The 14,845-nt window shown below is 37.4% G+C and overlaps 1 protein-coding gene across 1 annotated transcript in view; it reads right to left on the bottom strand.

Moving 5' to 3' along the window:
- Positions 1-500: 500 nt before the first annotated feature.
- The window catches only part of LOC122743174 (cilia- and flagella-associated protein 43-like), a 123,637-nt gene continuing 109,292 nt past the window's right edge, over positions 501-14,845 (bottom strand). The window contains 5 exon segments of the mRNA XM_043987939.1: positions 501-800; positions 1,008-1,161; positions 3,613-3,693; positions 6,958-7,122; positions 8,393-8,552. Of these exon segments, the coding sequence (XP_043843874.1) occupies positions 634-800; positions 1,008-1,161; positions 3,613-3,693; positions 6,958-7,122; positions 8,393-8,552 (727 nt within the window). The 3' untranslated portion in view covers positions 501-633.

The following is a 14,845-nucleotide window of genomic DNA, read 5'->3' as shown; positions in this document are numbered from 1 at the left end:
GCACTGAGGTTGCCAATTTGGGTGACTGGAAGGATGGTTGTACTCTCAGCAAAAAGAGGAAAGTTGAGAAGGAAGGGTAGGGTTTTTTGAGGGGGGATAGAATAAATTCTGATCATGCTGAGTTTCTGACATTTCTGAAACATCTAGTTAGAAATGTCTAGTAGGCAGCTGGTCATATGAGTGTAGAGTTCAGGAGAGAAGCTAACATTGAATATTTAGAGCTGAAAGTCAGTAGCATAGACATTATTAAAACATGGGACCTGATGAGGTCACCAACAGATAGAGAAGAGGGCCCACATATATTTAATGCTTTATTTAAAAAAATAAATGTTGTTGACTATATGGGTAAATTAATAAAACAGACCTTTATTGATTTTTATCTTGATAATCTTAATGGAAGTTTTTCACTCTTTAAAAAAAGGACACATCCAAGGTATAAATCACTTTTATTTATGCAGGACAAAGCATGTTTCTACAACTTTTGGGGAGGGACGAAAGAATCTCAATTAAGGGATAGAGGGAGGGACAGTAAAGTAAGACTATTTGGTTTTTCTGTCGTTGGAGAAAAGAAATTTTAAGCAAATGAGAACAGATCTAAAATATGTCATGTCTTCGTGTTCTCTGTCAGCATTTCTACAGTTGAACAAGTGCAGGAAATGTTTTCATTCTCAGTCTTTCAACTTCTGCCTGCAAAATTGTAATCTGTTCAGCTTGACTTTTTGAAATGTCTACTAGCTTTTGTTGATGTAACATAGCATCATATCGTTCCTTGGCAATCTTTTCACAAGTCAGCTTAGATCCTATTAAAAGAAACCCCAGAAAATTAGTGGGACACTGTGTAAAGTATTGAAAAAACATAATTTATCTTGAATGGATTAACAAAACCATTAAACTAGGGAAAACATTTTAAACGCTAAACAAAAGAGTTTTGTGAACTGCTGTAATAAACCTTTCCAAGATGCAGCTTCCTGCCAACTTTTCAACTGAACAAAGGTAATTTGGCTTACCAAGTGATTTACAGATTTGTCTTCTTTCACTGACGGTCACCAACTCTTCTTGTAGTTCACAACTTAGAATATAATTTGCTGAATCTCTTTGATTGATAAACTTTCCTAGCTGCTTGAGTAATTTTTTGAAGGCTTCCACCTCTCTTTTATGAGCCTGGCAATTATATAATTTCCCAAAATATATTGATGAGAAAAAGGCATTGGAATTTATTAAGGATGCTATTTAAAATGAACAATTCCTACATGTAGGAATTATTATCATTGACATTAATAGCAACCAAAACCCTTATATAACATTGGCTAGAGAAGCAGAAAAAAAATTAGACATGGTTTTTATCAGCCCCAAATGAATTTGTTGTAATAAATTTAATTTTATAATTAATCATCAAAACACTTAGCATTTATTTTGTGTAATATACACAGAAGAGACTACAAATATTTCATGAAATGGATAACCAATAGATGTTTTATAAGTTGCAAACTAGTGCAACCCAATTAGTAATCTCTAAAAATATATATTATAGTTACAAGATGTTACACTGTGCCATTTGCTGCAGATGGCTGCTGAGGGGACTGTGGTCTATTACTGTGTTTCTCGGATTGGTAATGGACTATGATTGCAGATTTCTGAGATTCTTGCCTGATCCTAATTTCCTATTCTTCAATCCCTCCATTTGTTTCAACTCCTCTCAAACACATTCTTCATCCTTGCTGTGAACTTTACTCCTTTCTTCCCTGTCTCTTCTCCCATTTCATCAACACCATGCTGGCTTTATGTCTGTCCTTTCTTACTTTTGACTACCGTAAATTAGCTCTGAGTGATTTCCAGTCCCTCAGCCCTTTCTCATTCTGCAGTTCTCTTCTGCTCTTTATTCCTTGCCGATGTTCAAATCTGTGTGCCAGAAAAGATCCTTCTTTTCTGCTTTTCTTCCTGATATCCTGAACCCTGCTGGTAGAAGTTATGCAATATTCCTGAAAATTCATAGTGTTCTCAATTGGGCCCTCACTGCTGTCACTTTTGTTCTTCTGCTTGTTTATCACACATTCACTTTCTGTTTTAAGCCTTCTCTTGCCTTAAGCCCCTAATGTAGGTTTTGTTTGTTTGTTTGTTTTTGGTCTTTGGTGGGGCAATGAGGGTTAAGTGACTTGCCCAAGGTCACACAGCTAGTAAGTGCCAAGTGTCAGGCCAGATTTGAACTCAGGTCCTCCTGAATCCAGGGCCAGTGCTTTAACCACTGTACCACCTAGCTGCCCCCTATCTCAAAATCCCTCTACTTATTTATCCCTCCTCTCCTCTTTTTCTAAAAAAAAAAAAAATGTAGCTCTTCTTGCCAAGGTTAACCCTTCTCTTTGTGACCTTGATTCCTTCTTCCTCTGCTGCTTCATCATTCATTTGCCCCACTCTTTCATCTTCAACCTTTTCTCATCAAATGGCTTTTCCCTGCTGCTTACCACATTTTATCTACCACCTCTTAAGTGTGGGTGTCCCCCAAGGTTCTGGTCAGGATCCTCTTCTCTTCTCTTTCTACCTCTTTTGGTCTTCCCATGTACTCCCTTGGGTTCAAACATACTGCCATCCTCCCTGTCATTCAGATTAATCTCCTCTTGGAGGGGGTCGTCCTGTTTCTAGTCCTGTATTCTCCAATCTACCCACTTTACAAGAGCTGTCAAAAGAATCTCCCTTAGGCACAGGTCTAATGATGTCATTCCCATACTTAAAAACCATCAGGACTTCCTTATTGCTTCTAGGACAAAATACAAACTCCTCAGTGTGGCATTTATGGACCTCTACAATCTGGCGCTAAACCATCTTTTCAACCCTACCTCACATTCCGTTTCACACACACTGTATTCTAGACAAATTGGATTGTTTGACAAAATTTATATTCCATCTCTTTCTTCCAAGCATTTTTGTAAGCTATCTTCTATGCTTATAATGTACTCCCTTTTAAAAATCTCCTCTGAATCCTCACTTATATTCAAGGCTCCATTCAATTTTTTCTTCTTCTGAAGCCTTTAATCTTCCTTGTAGCTGTTGGCTCTCTTTCTCTCTCTCTCTCTCTCTCTCTCTCTCTCTCTTCAAATTACTTTGTTATGTTCTTTGTGTATATTCTAATGCCTACTCCCACTTTATTCCTAGTGGAGTATAAGCTCCTTGAAGGATTCTTTGGGTTCCCCGCCCCCATTCTTGTTTCCCTAGCACCTAAGACAGAACTTTATGCATAAAAAGTGTTTAAAAATATTTGCTGACATGAATTAAAATTTCACATAATTAAAACCACTAATTTTACTCTGAAACTTACCTGAAACATTTTAGAACTTATGATATTAGATGGATATGGGATAGAAGTTATGGACCTGTGATTTCATGGAATTTCCTGTTACTGATGTAGGTTGGCATTTCCCCTGCCACTGACAATCTTAGAGAGTTATACTGTAGAATAGTAGATAGAGAGCTGGACTCAGAGTCAAGATCTGGTTGGGTACAAGTCCTGGCTCTGAAACATATCATGTTACCCTGGGAAAGTTCCTTAAAAACCTTAGTGTTATAGGCTATTCTCTAAGATGAAACTATAGCATAATGATTAATAAGATTGATTCTTACTTTATCTATAATGGCGATATTTTGCTCCATCATAGCAATCTGGTAGCCGATCAAAACTTCATAGTTTGGTTCATTTAGGAACTAGTGGGAAGAAAGATGAGATTAATATACATGAAAGCCTCACATTGTTTTGTTATTTTGACTAATCACAAGTGTTCACTTATTTTACTTACATATGCCACCACTAAATCAACTAATGTGACTACTTAGTAGTTTGTCACTTATATAATTAGTATATTATACATTTTTATCATTCAGTCTTTTCTATGCCTTACTCTCCTTCCAAACGTGGCCTCATTGTGATCTCTAATCCCTTCATAGGCCAGTACTTTCTCAAGCCATCATCCCTGCTCTGGTTTCAACTTACCCTCTTCCCAGTATAGACCCTTTAGTAAATCAGTTTAACCCTTCTCTATCCTCTGTTCTCAAGTTTTTATCTCCCCTATCCTGTTGCTGCTCACACTTTGCCAAACTCCAACCCTGTATTATTTCCACCATCTTATTTACTCCTGATCAATCATACACTGCTTAATAGAGCTAGAGAAAGTCAGACACTGAACTGAACTAAGTCCAATACAGATTTGTTTTATCTGATTTCAACTTGGTCTCATTGCATCAAGGAAACCCTTTCACTCTTCCTTAATTAATTCTCTACCCAACTTCCCAAAATGGCTATACCTTTTCTTCCCTCCACAGTATTCTTCAGAGAGCTTTTGAACTTCCTTTTCCATTTAGCTAATTTGGCTTTTCAAGCTGTTGACTTTTTTTTTTCTGACCCTCCTGCATCACTCTCATTTCTCTCTTACTTTCCCCTCTACCTCTTACTTTATCTTCAGAGTCCTTTTTGAGAGCTTCAATGGCCTGAGACAATTCATATTTTTCTTGGAAGCTTTGGATGTAGGAGCTTTGACTTTGTTATCTTCTTCCGAGGGTGTATATTGATCTACCTTGTCACCAAAGAAACTTTGGATGGTCTGCATCTTTTTCTGCCCGCTCATTATTCTAGTCTATTTTTTGGCTTTTAACTCCTTAAAGTGGGGGCACTGCTTCTAGGACACACTGTCTCAAACTTCAGGGAGTCCCAGGTAGTACGATTTAGGGACAGGCATGTTCTTAGCTCGCCTGGCCTGTGCTGTAATTTGTAAGTAACTATGGGCCTGCTTGCTCTTTAATCCAGAAGCAGAAATCTGGTTCTCTGTGTTTGCAAACTAAGCATGCCTGTGCCCCTCCCCTACTGGGTTAATGCCACTCAAGTCTGCTTTCTGGTTCAGAACATGGGCAACATCACAGTGCTCTGCCTCAGCTCCAGCACAGAACCCTGCTATCTTCCCCGGACAACTGCTAGGCCCCCTCACCAGTCCGTGATCTGAGTTCCAGAAGTAGCCACTGAGGTTGATGATTTTGAGGCTTTTAGAGGCGTGGCCTGCCTGGGGCTGGATCTGCATGGCATGGCTGCGCTCTCCTCTCACCCTGGTATAGCAGACCTTCCCTGCCACCCTTTTAAGCCATCTTTGGCTGGAAAATGATCTCACTCTTTTTTTTTTGTGGGTTCTGCTGCTCCAGGAATTGTCTTATGGCATTATTTGGAGGTATGTGGACAGATCCTGTGGGGAGCTCTGAAAGTTACATCCTTTCCTCCACCATCTTGGCTCCCTCTGCAGTATTCTATTGGTATCCTTCCCCATACCCTCTCAGTTGAGAACCTTGACTCATAATCTATTGAGAAAATAGAGGCCATTTATCTTTTTTTCCTTTGCATTTTATAAGCTCTTGATATTATTCTCATTCTCTCCTCCTTTATTTCAGTCTCTGATGATCTGGCACTTCTCTTTGCCAAGGACAATGCCTATATTTATTTCTGTGATCCCATCTTTCCTATCTTCTTCCTCACACTGACCCTACAATCATCCTCTTCCCTTTCCTCATTTCTACTGGTTTATTTTCTGCTACCTGAAAGCATGTCCAAGGCTTTCTCATGCTTAAAAAATATATTGGAAACCACTACCCTCTACTGTCCTTTACCTCTCCTTTTCCAAACTACTAGAAGAAGATATCTATGGGTGCCTCCGTTTCCTCTCCTTTTACTTCTTAACCTTTTGCAATATAGCTTCTGATTTTATCACTTAACCAAGACTGTTGTTTCCAAAGTTACTAGTGGGTTTTTTTTGCGGGGTAATGAGGGTTAAGTGACTTGCCCAGGGCCACACAACTAGTAATTGTCAAGTATCTGAGGCCAGATTTGAACTCAGATCCTCTTGAATCCAGGGCTGGTGCTTTATCCACTGTGTCACCTAGTTTCCCCCAACTAGTGTACTCTTAATTGACAAATCTGATGACTTTTTGGGAATCCTTATCCTTCTTAACTTTTGTACAGCCTTTTGTAGTGTTGACTTCCCTTTCCTCCCAGATATGATCTCTTCTCTGAGATTTTGTTGACACTGTTTTCTCTTGGATTTCCTTCTGCTTATTTTCTACTCTTTTTTTGTTGGCTCATCATCCACGATGTGTTTCAAGTCTTTCCCACTTCTATTTTCTATCTTCCATAGAGCTGCCAGAATAATTTTCCTAAAGTTCAGGTCTGACCATGTCATTTCTCAATAAACTCCACTGGTTCCCTATTACCTTTAGGATAAGTTATAAATTCCTATGGCATTTAAATTCCTTCGCAACCTACCTATGTACTTTCTACTCTCCTTATGCATTACTCTTTTTTACATTCCTTCTGGAACATTGAACCTAACTTCCTTCTTGTTCCTCATAAATAGTGCTACATTTCCTCTAAATCATTGTACTGGCTTGTCCTGCCATGCCTAGAATGCACTTCCTCCTCACTTTAGCCTCTCAGAATTCTTAGATTCCTCCAAAATCCTGCTCAAATGTCACTTTCTATATGAGGCCTTTCTGATCTCCCTAGCTCTTAGTGCCCTACCCCACCATCAACTTGTATTTATTTAGCATATATTTTGTATAGCTTCATATATTTATATCCTGATTCTCGTGATCAAATGTGAGCTCTTTGAAGGCAGAGGTTGTTTGACTTTCCTCTTTATATCTCTAGGGCTTACCTAGCTCAGTGTCTGGCACATAGTATGTACTTAATGCTTATTGAACGTGTCATTGTAATTTGTATTCAAGGATAATTTTCCAGGACATATTTCTCACTATTTTTGATGTTAATATGTGTTTATAGTGATGATGGTTTACACTTAACCATTCATTTTATCATCTGTATCTCATAGTCCAGGGATTTGTAGAATGAAATTATATAATCAGAAGATGTTTTGTAAAATGCTACTGGCTCCACATGGATGGTGAAAAATACCATATGTGCAAAAGAGTAGTTACCCTTTGACGATCTCTTGAAAAAAACAGCATCTGAATATCCCACGCCTTCTGGTTTAAATCTTCCATTTCCATCTCCATTTTCTTATGTTCCCATTCAATCTGAAATATTCCTTTGTGGAAATCTTTACTTTCTACCATGCTGGTAACTTTCTTTTGACCTTGAGCCTTGTAAAAACAACCACCAAAACCATATTTCAATATTTAGCTTACACATTTCTGCAGACCATAGAAGTGATTTTACTATTGTTAATATGTTGTAGAACTTAAAAAATTTAACTCTTTTGGTGAAAAAGACAAACAATAATACAATGTAATATGCATTACAAAAACAGATGCTCTCAGAAATAGTATTGCAGTATACTTAATACTGTTGCTCTCAATGATAGAGCAGATCCCTGTTGGGTTTGGAATACAAAATATGAAATGCTGAAAATTTTCTCTGAGAGTTCACATTACTCACAGTATCTTAGTTTCTCTAATCAGGATTAGCATAGATTTGAATACACTGATTTCAGTTTTACATTAGAACATTGGGAGAAGATGGATGTCCTCAGGGCATCTCAAATTTGACATGCTTAAAACAGAATTTTTAATTTCCCCCTCAGCTCCTCTTCTAGCTTCCCTGTGACTGTTAAAGGCAAGTCCCCAAAATTTGCGATCATGATGACAACCTTTCTTAATTGTTCCCAATTCTTGGTTCTCTCTTTTAAACTATCTTGTATTTAAGTACTTTGTGGATTTTGTATTTGTTAACTTTATATTTATGTTGTATATATTTTTATATAAACATGATCTTTCCCATTAGAATTTTTTTTTTTTTTTGCTGGGCAATTGGGGTTAAGGGACTTGCCCAGGGTCACACAGCTAGTAATTGTCAAGTGTCTGAGGTTGGATTTGAACTCAGGTACTCCTGAATCCAGGGACAGTGCTTTATCCACTTCGCCACCTAGCTGCCCCTCCCCATTAGAATTTAAGCTCATTGTTAGTGGGAATTTTTTCATTCTACTTCTTTCTCTAACTCCTAGCACAGTGCCTGGTATAGAGGAAGTACTTAATGAATACTTGCTTATTACTTCTTAATTCTTCACTGTCATTTATATTACATATCAAATTAGTTGCAAAATCTTGTAATTTCTATCTCTACAACATTTCTCATATGTGTTTCCTTCTCTCCATTTACATAATCATCATTCTAGTTGATGTGTATGTAATAAACTGCTCTTATTTCCTTTTTCTTTTCTTATTCTTTGTTACAAAAAGATGCCTCACTAGGTCAGGGGAAAGCAATAATATGAAAATAGAGATGATAAACAAGATATCAATAAAATTTTTTAAAAGTAGGAAAAATGGGTGGGTATTAAGCAAGGAAAATATACTTTATACTTATTTTGCATAGCAGTTATAGTGTTTTTTATTTCTGAAAATTCATAATTACCCGGATTACACTATTTATATCTTCGATTATAACCCTGTTAATGAGAATGGAGTCTGTGAAATCCAGGAGAAACTGGAAATTTTCCATTTCCACTTGCCCTTGTGTAAGCAGAAGTTGAATTGTCATATCCAGCTGATAATTCATTTTCTCTTCTTGTAATCTAAATTGAAAAACAATTAGAGGCTATTATTGTACTCTGTGTTTTTGCTAATTCAATATATTAAAAAATCTAGAAAGCAAGTCATACTAAGTCAGTTCACTAACAAAACTAGACACTGAATGATATCTATGGTAACTATTTCCCCAGTGATCAGCTTTACATAGAAATAGCTATATTTCTTCCAGTTACACTTGGGCTAGTTAAAGTATTATGTAGAGAAAAATAGATTCGCAAAATTTTACTCTAGGATTGAAAGAACACTAATGATCCAGCTGTATTTTTATATGAAGATAAGATAAATCTGAAGAAAGAATAGAGAAAATGCTATAAGGCATAAAGCATAATTAAAGCTTTGCTTTGTTTATCTTTTTTTCCCCACAATGTATGTAATATTACTGATAATTGCTAAATCTAGGTAATTTAATTGTTTTTCTTATAGTGAAGCACAAGTGATTAATTTGGGGATTCCACATTAGTATGACAATTAGAATTGTCTACACAGAAAAAAAAAGGAAATAGAATTGAAGCAATCATTAATAATTCAGGTTCAAAACATTTCATTAAAAAAGCACTTAGATGGACTTTAATTCTATTGGAAGTCTACATTGAATTAACTACATTAAGCATCCAACTTTTCCTTTATTACAGTACTTTATAAATGTGGATTGTTATTATTTGTAAAATGGGAATAATAATAATTGCCCTATTTACTGTAGAGAACTGTTTTAAGAAACATTCTTTATAAACTTTAAAGTGCTATGTAAAATGTCATCCCACCCTTAAAAATCCCTCATTAGACCCTGTCATCTCAACATATCATCCTATATCTCTCCTCCCTTTCAAAGTCAAACTCCCTTAAGAAAAATCAGATTAACTGTATATTTTATTAGTTTCCCCCTAAAAAACCCCCAGCCCTTAGTTTTATTTATAAACTAAATGATGGGTTGTTTTTTTCAGTTTTGTTTATCTTTGATTTTTAAAATTTCTGCTATGGTGTTTGGTTGGATTTTTTTGATGTGTTGCTTTTCTAGTTGTTTTAGTTGCATACCTAATTCATTGATCTGTTCTTTTTTCTTTTTCATTGATGAAAGTATTAATATACATTTTCTTTCTAGGACTGCTTTGGCTATTTGTTTTCTTATTGTTATTTAATTTGACAAAATTAGGTATTGTTTCTATGATTTTTACTTTGAACTACCAATTCTTTTGGATTAAATTATTTAATTTTCATTCCTTTCTTAAAAGGCTTTTTACTGAATATAGTGGACCATCACCATAATCTTGACTTTTGTCATGCCACTGGATTCCAAATACTCTGGAGGAATAAGGCTAATGACTTTGTACAGCTCTGCTTCACTTAAATCCAATTCACATGAAAGTTAAGACATCACCCTTATGATTTCATTGGTCCTTTTTGAGAACAAAAGACAAACAGCTATTGTGTTGGGTTCAGTAAAGGATGTGTTTAATGTATATGCTTTTCTACATTTGTTTGTGATGTTTTCAGGCTCTAATAATTGGTCACTTTTTCTAAAGCTTCATTGCACAGCTAAGATACATTCCAATTCAGTAATTACCAATGCTCTACTATATACAACTTTTAAAAAATTTCTATTCAGGTCCTTCTTCCTGGTTTATCTTTTTATTAAATTTGCCCAAGTTTGAAATAAGGTATGCTGAGGTCTCTACCTATAATAGTCTTTATTTTCTTTCTCCCTTTAAATCGATGACTTTTCCTTTAAGGATTTAGATGCTATATCATTCAGTACTTTTATATTGAGTACTGGTATTAATTTATTGTCTGTGGTGCTTATAAGCATAATATAGTTTTCCTGTTTATCTTCTGTAATAATTTCTATTTCTACCATTGTGTTGGAAGAAATTATGATCATTCCTATTTTGCCTTTTTTTTAGATTATCTGAAGCATAATAGATTTTGCTCCAGCCCCTTATTTCTATTTCATGTATTTCTTGTATGCAGCATATTGTTGGATTCTGTTTTCTAATCCTTTCCATTATTTTATTCCTTTTATAATTGAGTTGGTCCCATTCACATTCATGGTTATGACTATTAATTGTATATTTTCCTCCATTTTATTCTCTTACACTTTTTCCTCCACCCCTCCCCTGCCACCATCCCTCTTTACAAAGAAGGTGGTAAGCGGGGAAGAATGTGCTCAACACTAGTAATGGATCTGCTTCTGCTCCACTACTTTTGTTCTTGCCCAGACCTTAGTCATAGGTTTTTATTCTTTCTTTTTAATTCCTCCTTCATGGTTTACTCTCTTTAGTTAAATTTGTTTTGCTTATGATTAATCCTTCCTTTATTTTATCTCTTTCTCAATTCCCTCTTCCCGTCTTTCATTTGCAGACAATTTCCTTGTTGGATTTCATATTTTTCTATACTAAACTGTATTTTCAATTCATGTGATGCCTACTTTTGCTCCTTCCTCTCAGTTTATATAATTTTTGTCTCATGTACTCCATTCATGTGAACTAGTATGTTTTACTCTATTTCTCCTTGGTTGATTGTTGTCCATCATTCTCAAAGAAGATCAAAATGATATCACTATGTTGGAGTCAAAGTATAGTGTATCCAACAGTGGTTGATCAGACCATTATGAGCTCAGAAGGCTCTATCACAGGTTGGGCACAAATAGTCCGCATGCTCAAATTTGAGCATATCATGTTTCTTTTGAGCTACTGCTATTCTGTTTTGCTCATAGAGCACAGCATCTTCTTTGATGTGGGCACACCATCCTGGGTGGTCCTTTGACAGTGTCTACCATGTTACACAATTTTAAAGTTCTTCAGAGAGACCTTGAGGGTAATCTTGTATTGCTTCTTTAGACCTCCATTTGGATGCTTGCTTTCTGCAAGTTATCCATAAAATAGTCTTTTACCAATACAATAGAATGCCAATACATTTGGCATTCTAACAACTCATCAGAATTGTACTTTCTGCAGTAGAGTTTGAATGCTTTGCAGTTTAATGAGGAGTGAGTCACTGAGAAAGGACCTCAGTGTCTGGTACTTTATCTTGCCAGATGATCTTCAGAATCTTCCTAAGACAATTCAAATAAATGAAAACAATTGTTTCCTGGCATGGCATTGGTTGACTGTCTAGGTTTCACAGGCATACAACAATTGAGGTTAGCACAATACCTCTGTAGACCTCCAGTTTGGTAGGGAGCCTAATACCTCTTCTCTCCCACACTTTTCTTTGAAGCTAGTGAGCTAGCTTTTGCAGTGCCCATGTCAACGTCATCATCTATGTGTACATTCATGGAAAGTATACTGCCAAAGTAAGCGAATTTATCCACAGGATTCAGTATTTCTCTATTTGCTGTAACTGATGGTTCCATGTATGGATAATGTGTTTTCTTGGTGTTTATTAGGTCAAAATTAGCACAAGTAGCAGAGAATAAGTCCACACTTTTTTTGCATCTCAGCCTCAGAGACTGCATTGAGTGCATAATCATCTGGGAACAAAAAATCATGCACCAACTCTCCCTCCACTTTAGCCTTGGCTTATATAGCTTTTTCAAGTTAAATAATTTCCTGTCAGTATGGTAGCTGACCTTGTGGCTGATTTTGTCTTCTTTGGAGGCAGCTGACAACACTGCTAAAAACATCATACTGAAAAGCATGGGAGCAAGCATATGGCCTTGCTTCACTTCATTGGTGACTTGGAAAGTATGAGAGCATTGTCCATTATCTAGAACCTATGCAAGCATGCTGTCATGAAAGTGATGTAAAATACTGATGAAATTCTCTGGGCACTCAAATTTTGCCATAATTTTCCACAAACCCTCAAGACTGATAATATCAAAGGCCTTAATCAGATTGAGGAATGTTATATACAGACCTCTCTTCTGCTCCAGGCATTTCTTCTGAAGTTGTCAGGCAGCAAATGACATATCAACCGTTCCTCAGCCCTTTTTGAAGCCACACTGGCTCTTGGGTAGATAGCCATCTTCTAGGTGAAGGATCAGATTCTTTTTTTTTTTTTTTTTGCAGAGCAATGGGGGTTACATGACTTGCCCAGGGTCACACAGCTAGTAAGTGTCAAGTGTCTGAGGCCGGACTTGAACTCAGGTCCTCCTGAATCCAGGGCCGGTGCTGTATCCACTGTGCCACCTAGCTTCCCCGGGATCAGATTCTTAAGGACAACTCTTGCAAGAATCTCACCACCAATGACTCAAATAGAGACACACACCCCCCTCCCCCCAGCCATGATTGTCACAGGACCATCTATTTCCTTTACCTTTATAGAGATGGACAATGGAGGCATGCTTGAGCTCCTGAGGGATAACCTCCTCTTGCCATATAACCCAGAAAATTTCAATCAGCTTTTGTATGATCAGTAGACGACCCCCTGCCTTGTAAACCTTATCTGGAATAGAATCAACACCAGGTACTTTGCCAAGTGAGAGGAGCTGAATGGCATTCAGAACCTCTTCTTCAGTTGGAAATTCAGCTAGGGAGGGATTGACTTCAACCTGGGTATACAGATATAGTCAGTGGCTTCAGAATTGATTGATGGTCTTTTGAGAACTCTTTAGGATCATGTCCTTATCACTGATCACTGGAGCTCCATCAGCACTGAGTAGTTGAACTATACCATAGGTCTTTGGACCATAAATAGCCTTCAGGGCATCAAAAATGCTTTTGATTATTATCATCAGTGTAAAACTGAATTTTGTCTGTCTTCCAAGCCAAGAATTCTTCATCTCTCTAATATTTACTTTCACTTTACTTTTGATGGAGTTAAACACTGCCTTCTTAGAAATTAACTATCTTGCTGGTAAATCCTGTGGAGTTCTTGTTTTTCATTTAGCAGCTTCTGAATTTCCCTATAATTTTCATCAAACCCATCTTGATGTTTGTGAGTGTTCTGGCCCAGATGAATAAATGCAAATACATCACATCTCTGAAAGCTGCCCACTCCTTTTCTGCTCCACTCTTGCCATCTGTATGTTGGCTTAGATTTCCCTCCAAGTTGCCAACAAACTTTTCACCCACTGAGAGAGAAAGACACTAATCTGTTGATATTAAGTCTTTTGGTAGTCATCTTGCCTTGGGGCTGCTACTTCTGTTGAATGTGAATGTTCATCTTGAAGAGGATAAGTCTATGATCAGTTCAGCACTCTGCATCACACATTGCCTTCTTCACTCTCACATCCTATCTATCTCTTCTCCTTATAATGACACAGTCTATTAAAAGCCAGTGTTTGCTGTGAGGGTGCATCCATGAAGTTTTATTGCATTAGGTAAATGGAAGATAGTGTTGGTGATAAGAAGGCCATGAGATGTACAAGTCTTGGCAGTAAGTGACCTTTGCTGTTTCTGTTTCTGACTGCATTCCTCCCAAGTACTCCCTGCCTGGTCTGGTCAGCATTGAAGCTACCTAGCATTATAAGCCCAGGTTCTTTTGGCAAATTGATGATGAGGGTCTCCAGATCTTCATAAAATTTTTCTTTGACATCCTCAGGGTTGATCATGGTGAGAGGATATGCACTGATGATGACATGGTGCTTTCCTGCCAGAGGCAATTGCATTGTCATGAGCCTGTTCACTCCTTGTGGTAGGCATACAAGCTTGTTCACTAGATTTGTTTTGACTGCAAAACTTATTATGCCAGCTTCACAGTGCTCTCCTTTCCTCCTTTTCACTGCAACCACTCCAGAAAAATGTGTTTCCAGCTCTGACTTCCATAAGCTGGCCTTCATTTGCCAGCTGTATTTCACTCAGGGCTGCTATTTGAAATGTGATACCTCCTGAGTTCTCTTACAACAAGAGTTCTTTCAGATCTACTGGATTTTGTGTTGTCCATAAGCATGTACACATTCCACTTATATATGGTGAGTGGAACCATCTTTGCAAAAAGTTTTTGTAAATTTTTTGTGTGTTTTGACCTCAGGGTGGGATGCCTACCTGCTTTAGCAAGCAGGCCAGGCTTGGGTAAAGCCAAACATTTTTAGGGCACCTTTTCCAGCCCCTTCCTTATGCTAGGAGTGAGTAGTGAGGTCTCTCAACAAGGCTGCTCAGACACCCGGGGGCTGCTGAATCCCAAAGCTCCTTTAGTACAGTGAGAAGATGACCTTATGGCCTTGAGCCACATGTGTTCAGGGTTGTGACCACACCTCCCAGTGTATCCACACTTGCTACTCTGTCACTTGCCTGTCGCCACAGGACTTTGAGATAGGTAAAAATGGTAAAATGGTATGGGGGATGTCTTTTGATTTGTGCATAATTGGATTTAAGGGAGGCAGAGTTGCATGAAGCTGCCT

Source organism: Dromiciops gliroides, chromosome 2 (genome assembly GCF_019393635.1).
Source record: "Dromiciops gliroides isolate mDroGli1 chromosome 2, mDroGli1.pri, whole genome shotgun sequence".
In the NCBI taxonomy this organism is placed as follows: Eukaryota; Metazoa; Chordata; class Mammalia; order Microbiotheria; family Microbiotheriidae; genus Dromiciops; species Dromiciops gliroides.
This window is presented reverse-complemented; position numbering and strand designations above follow the sequence as displayed.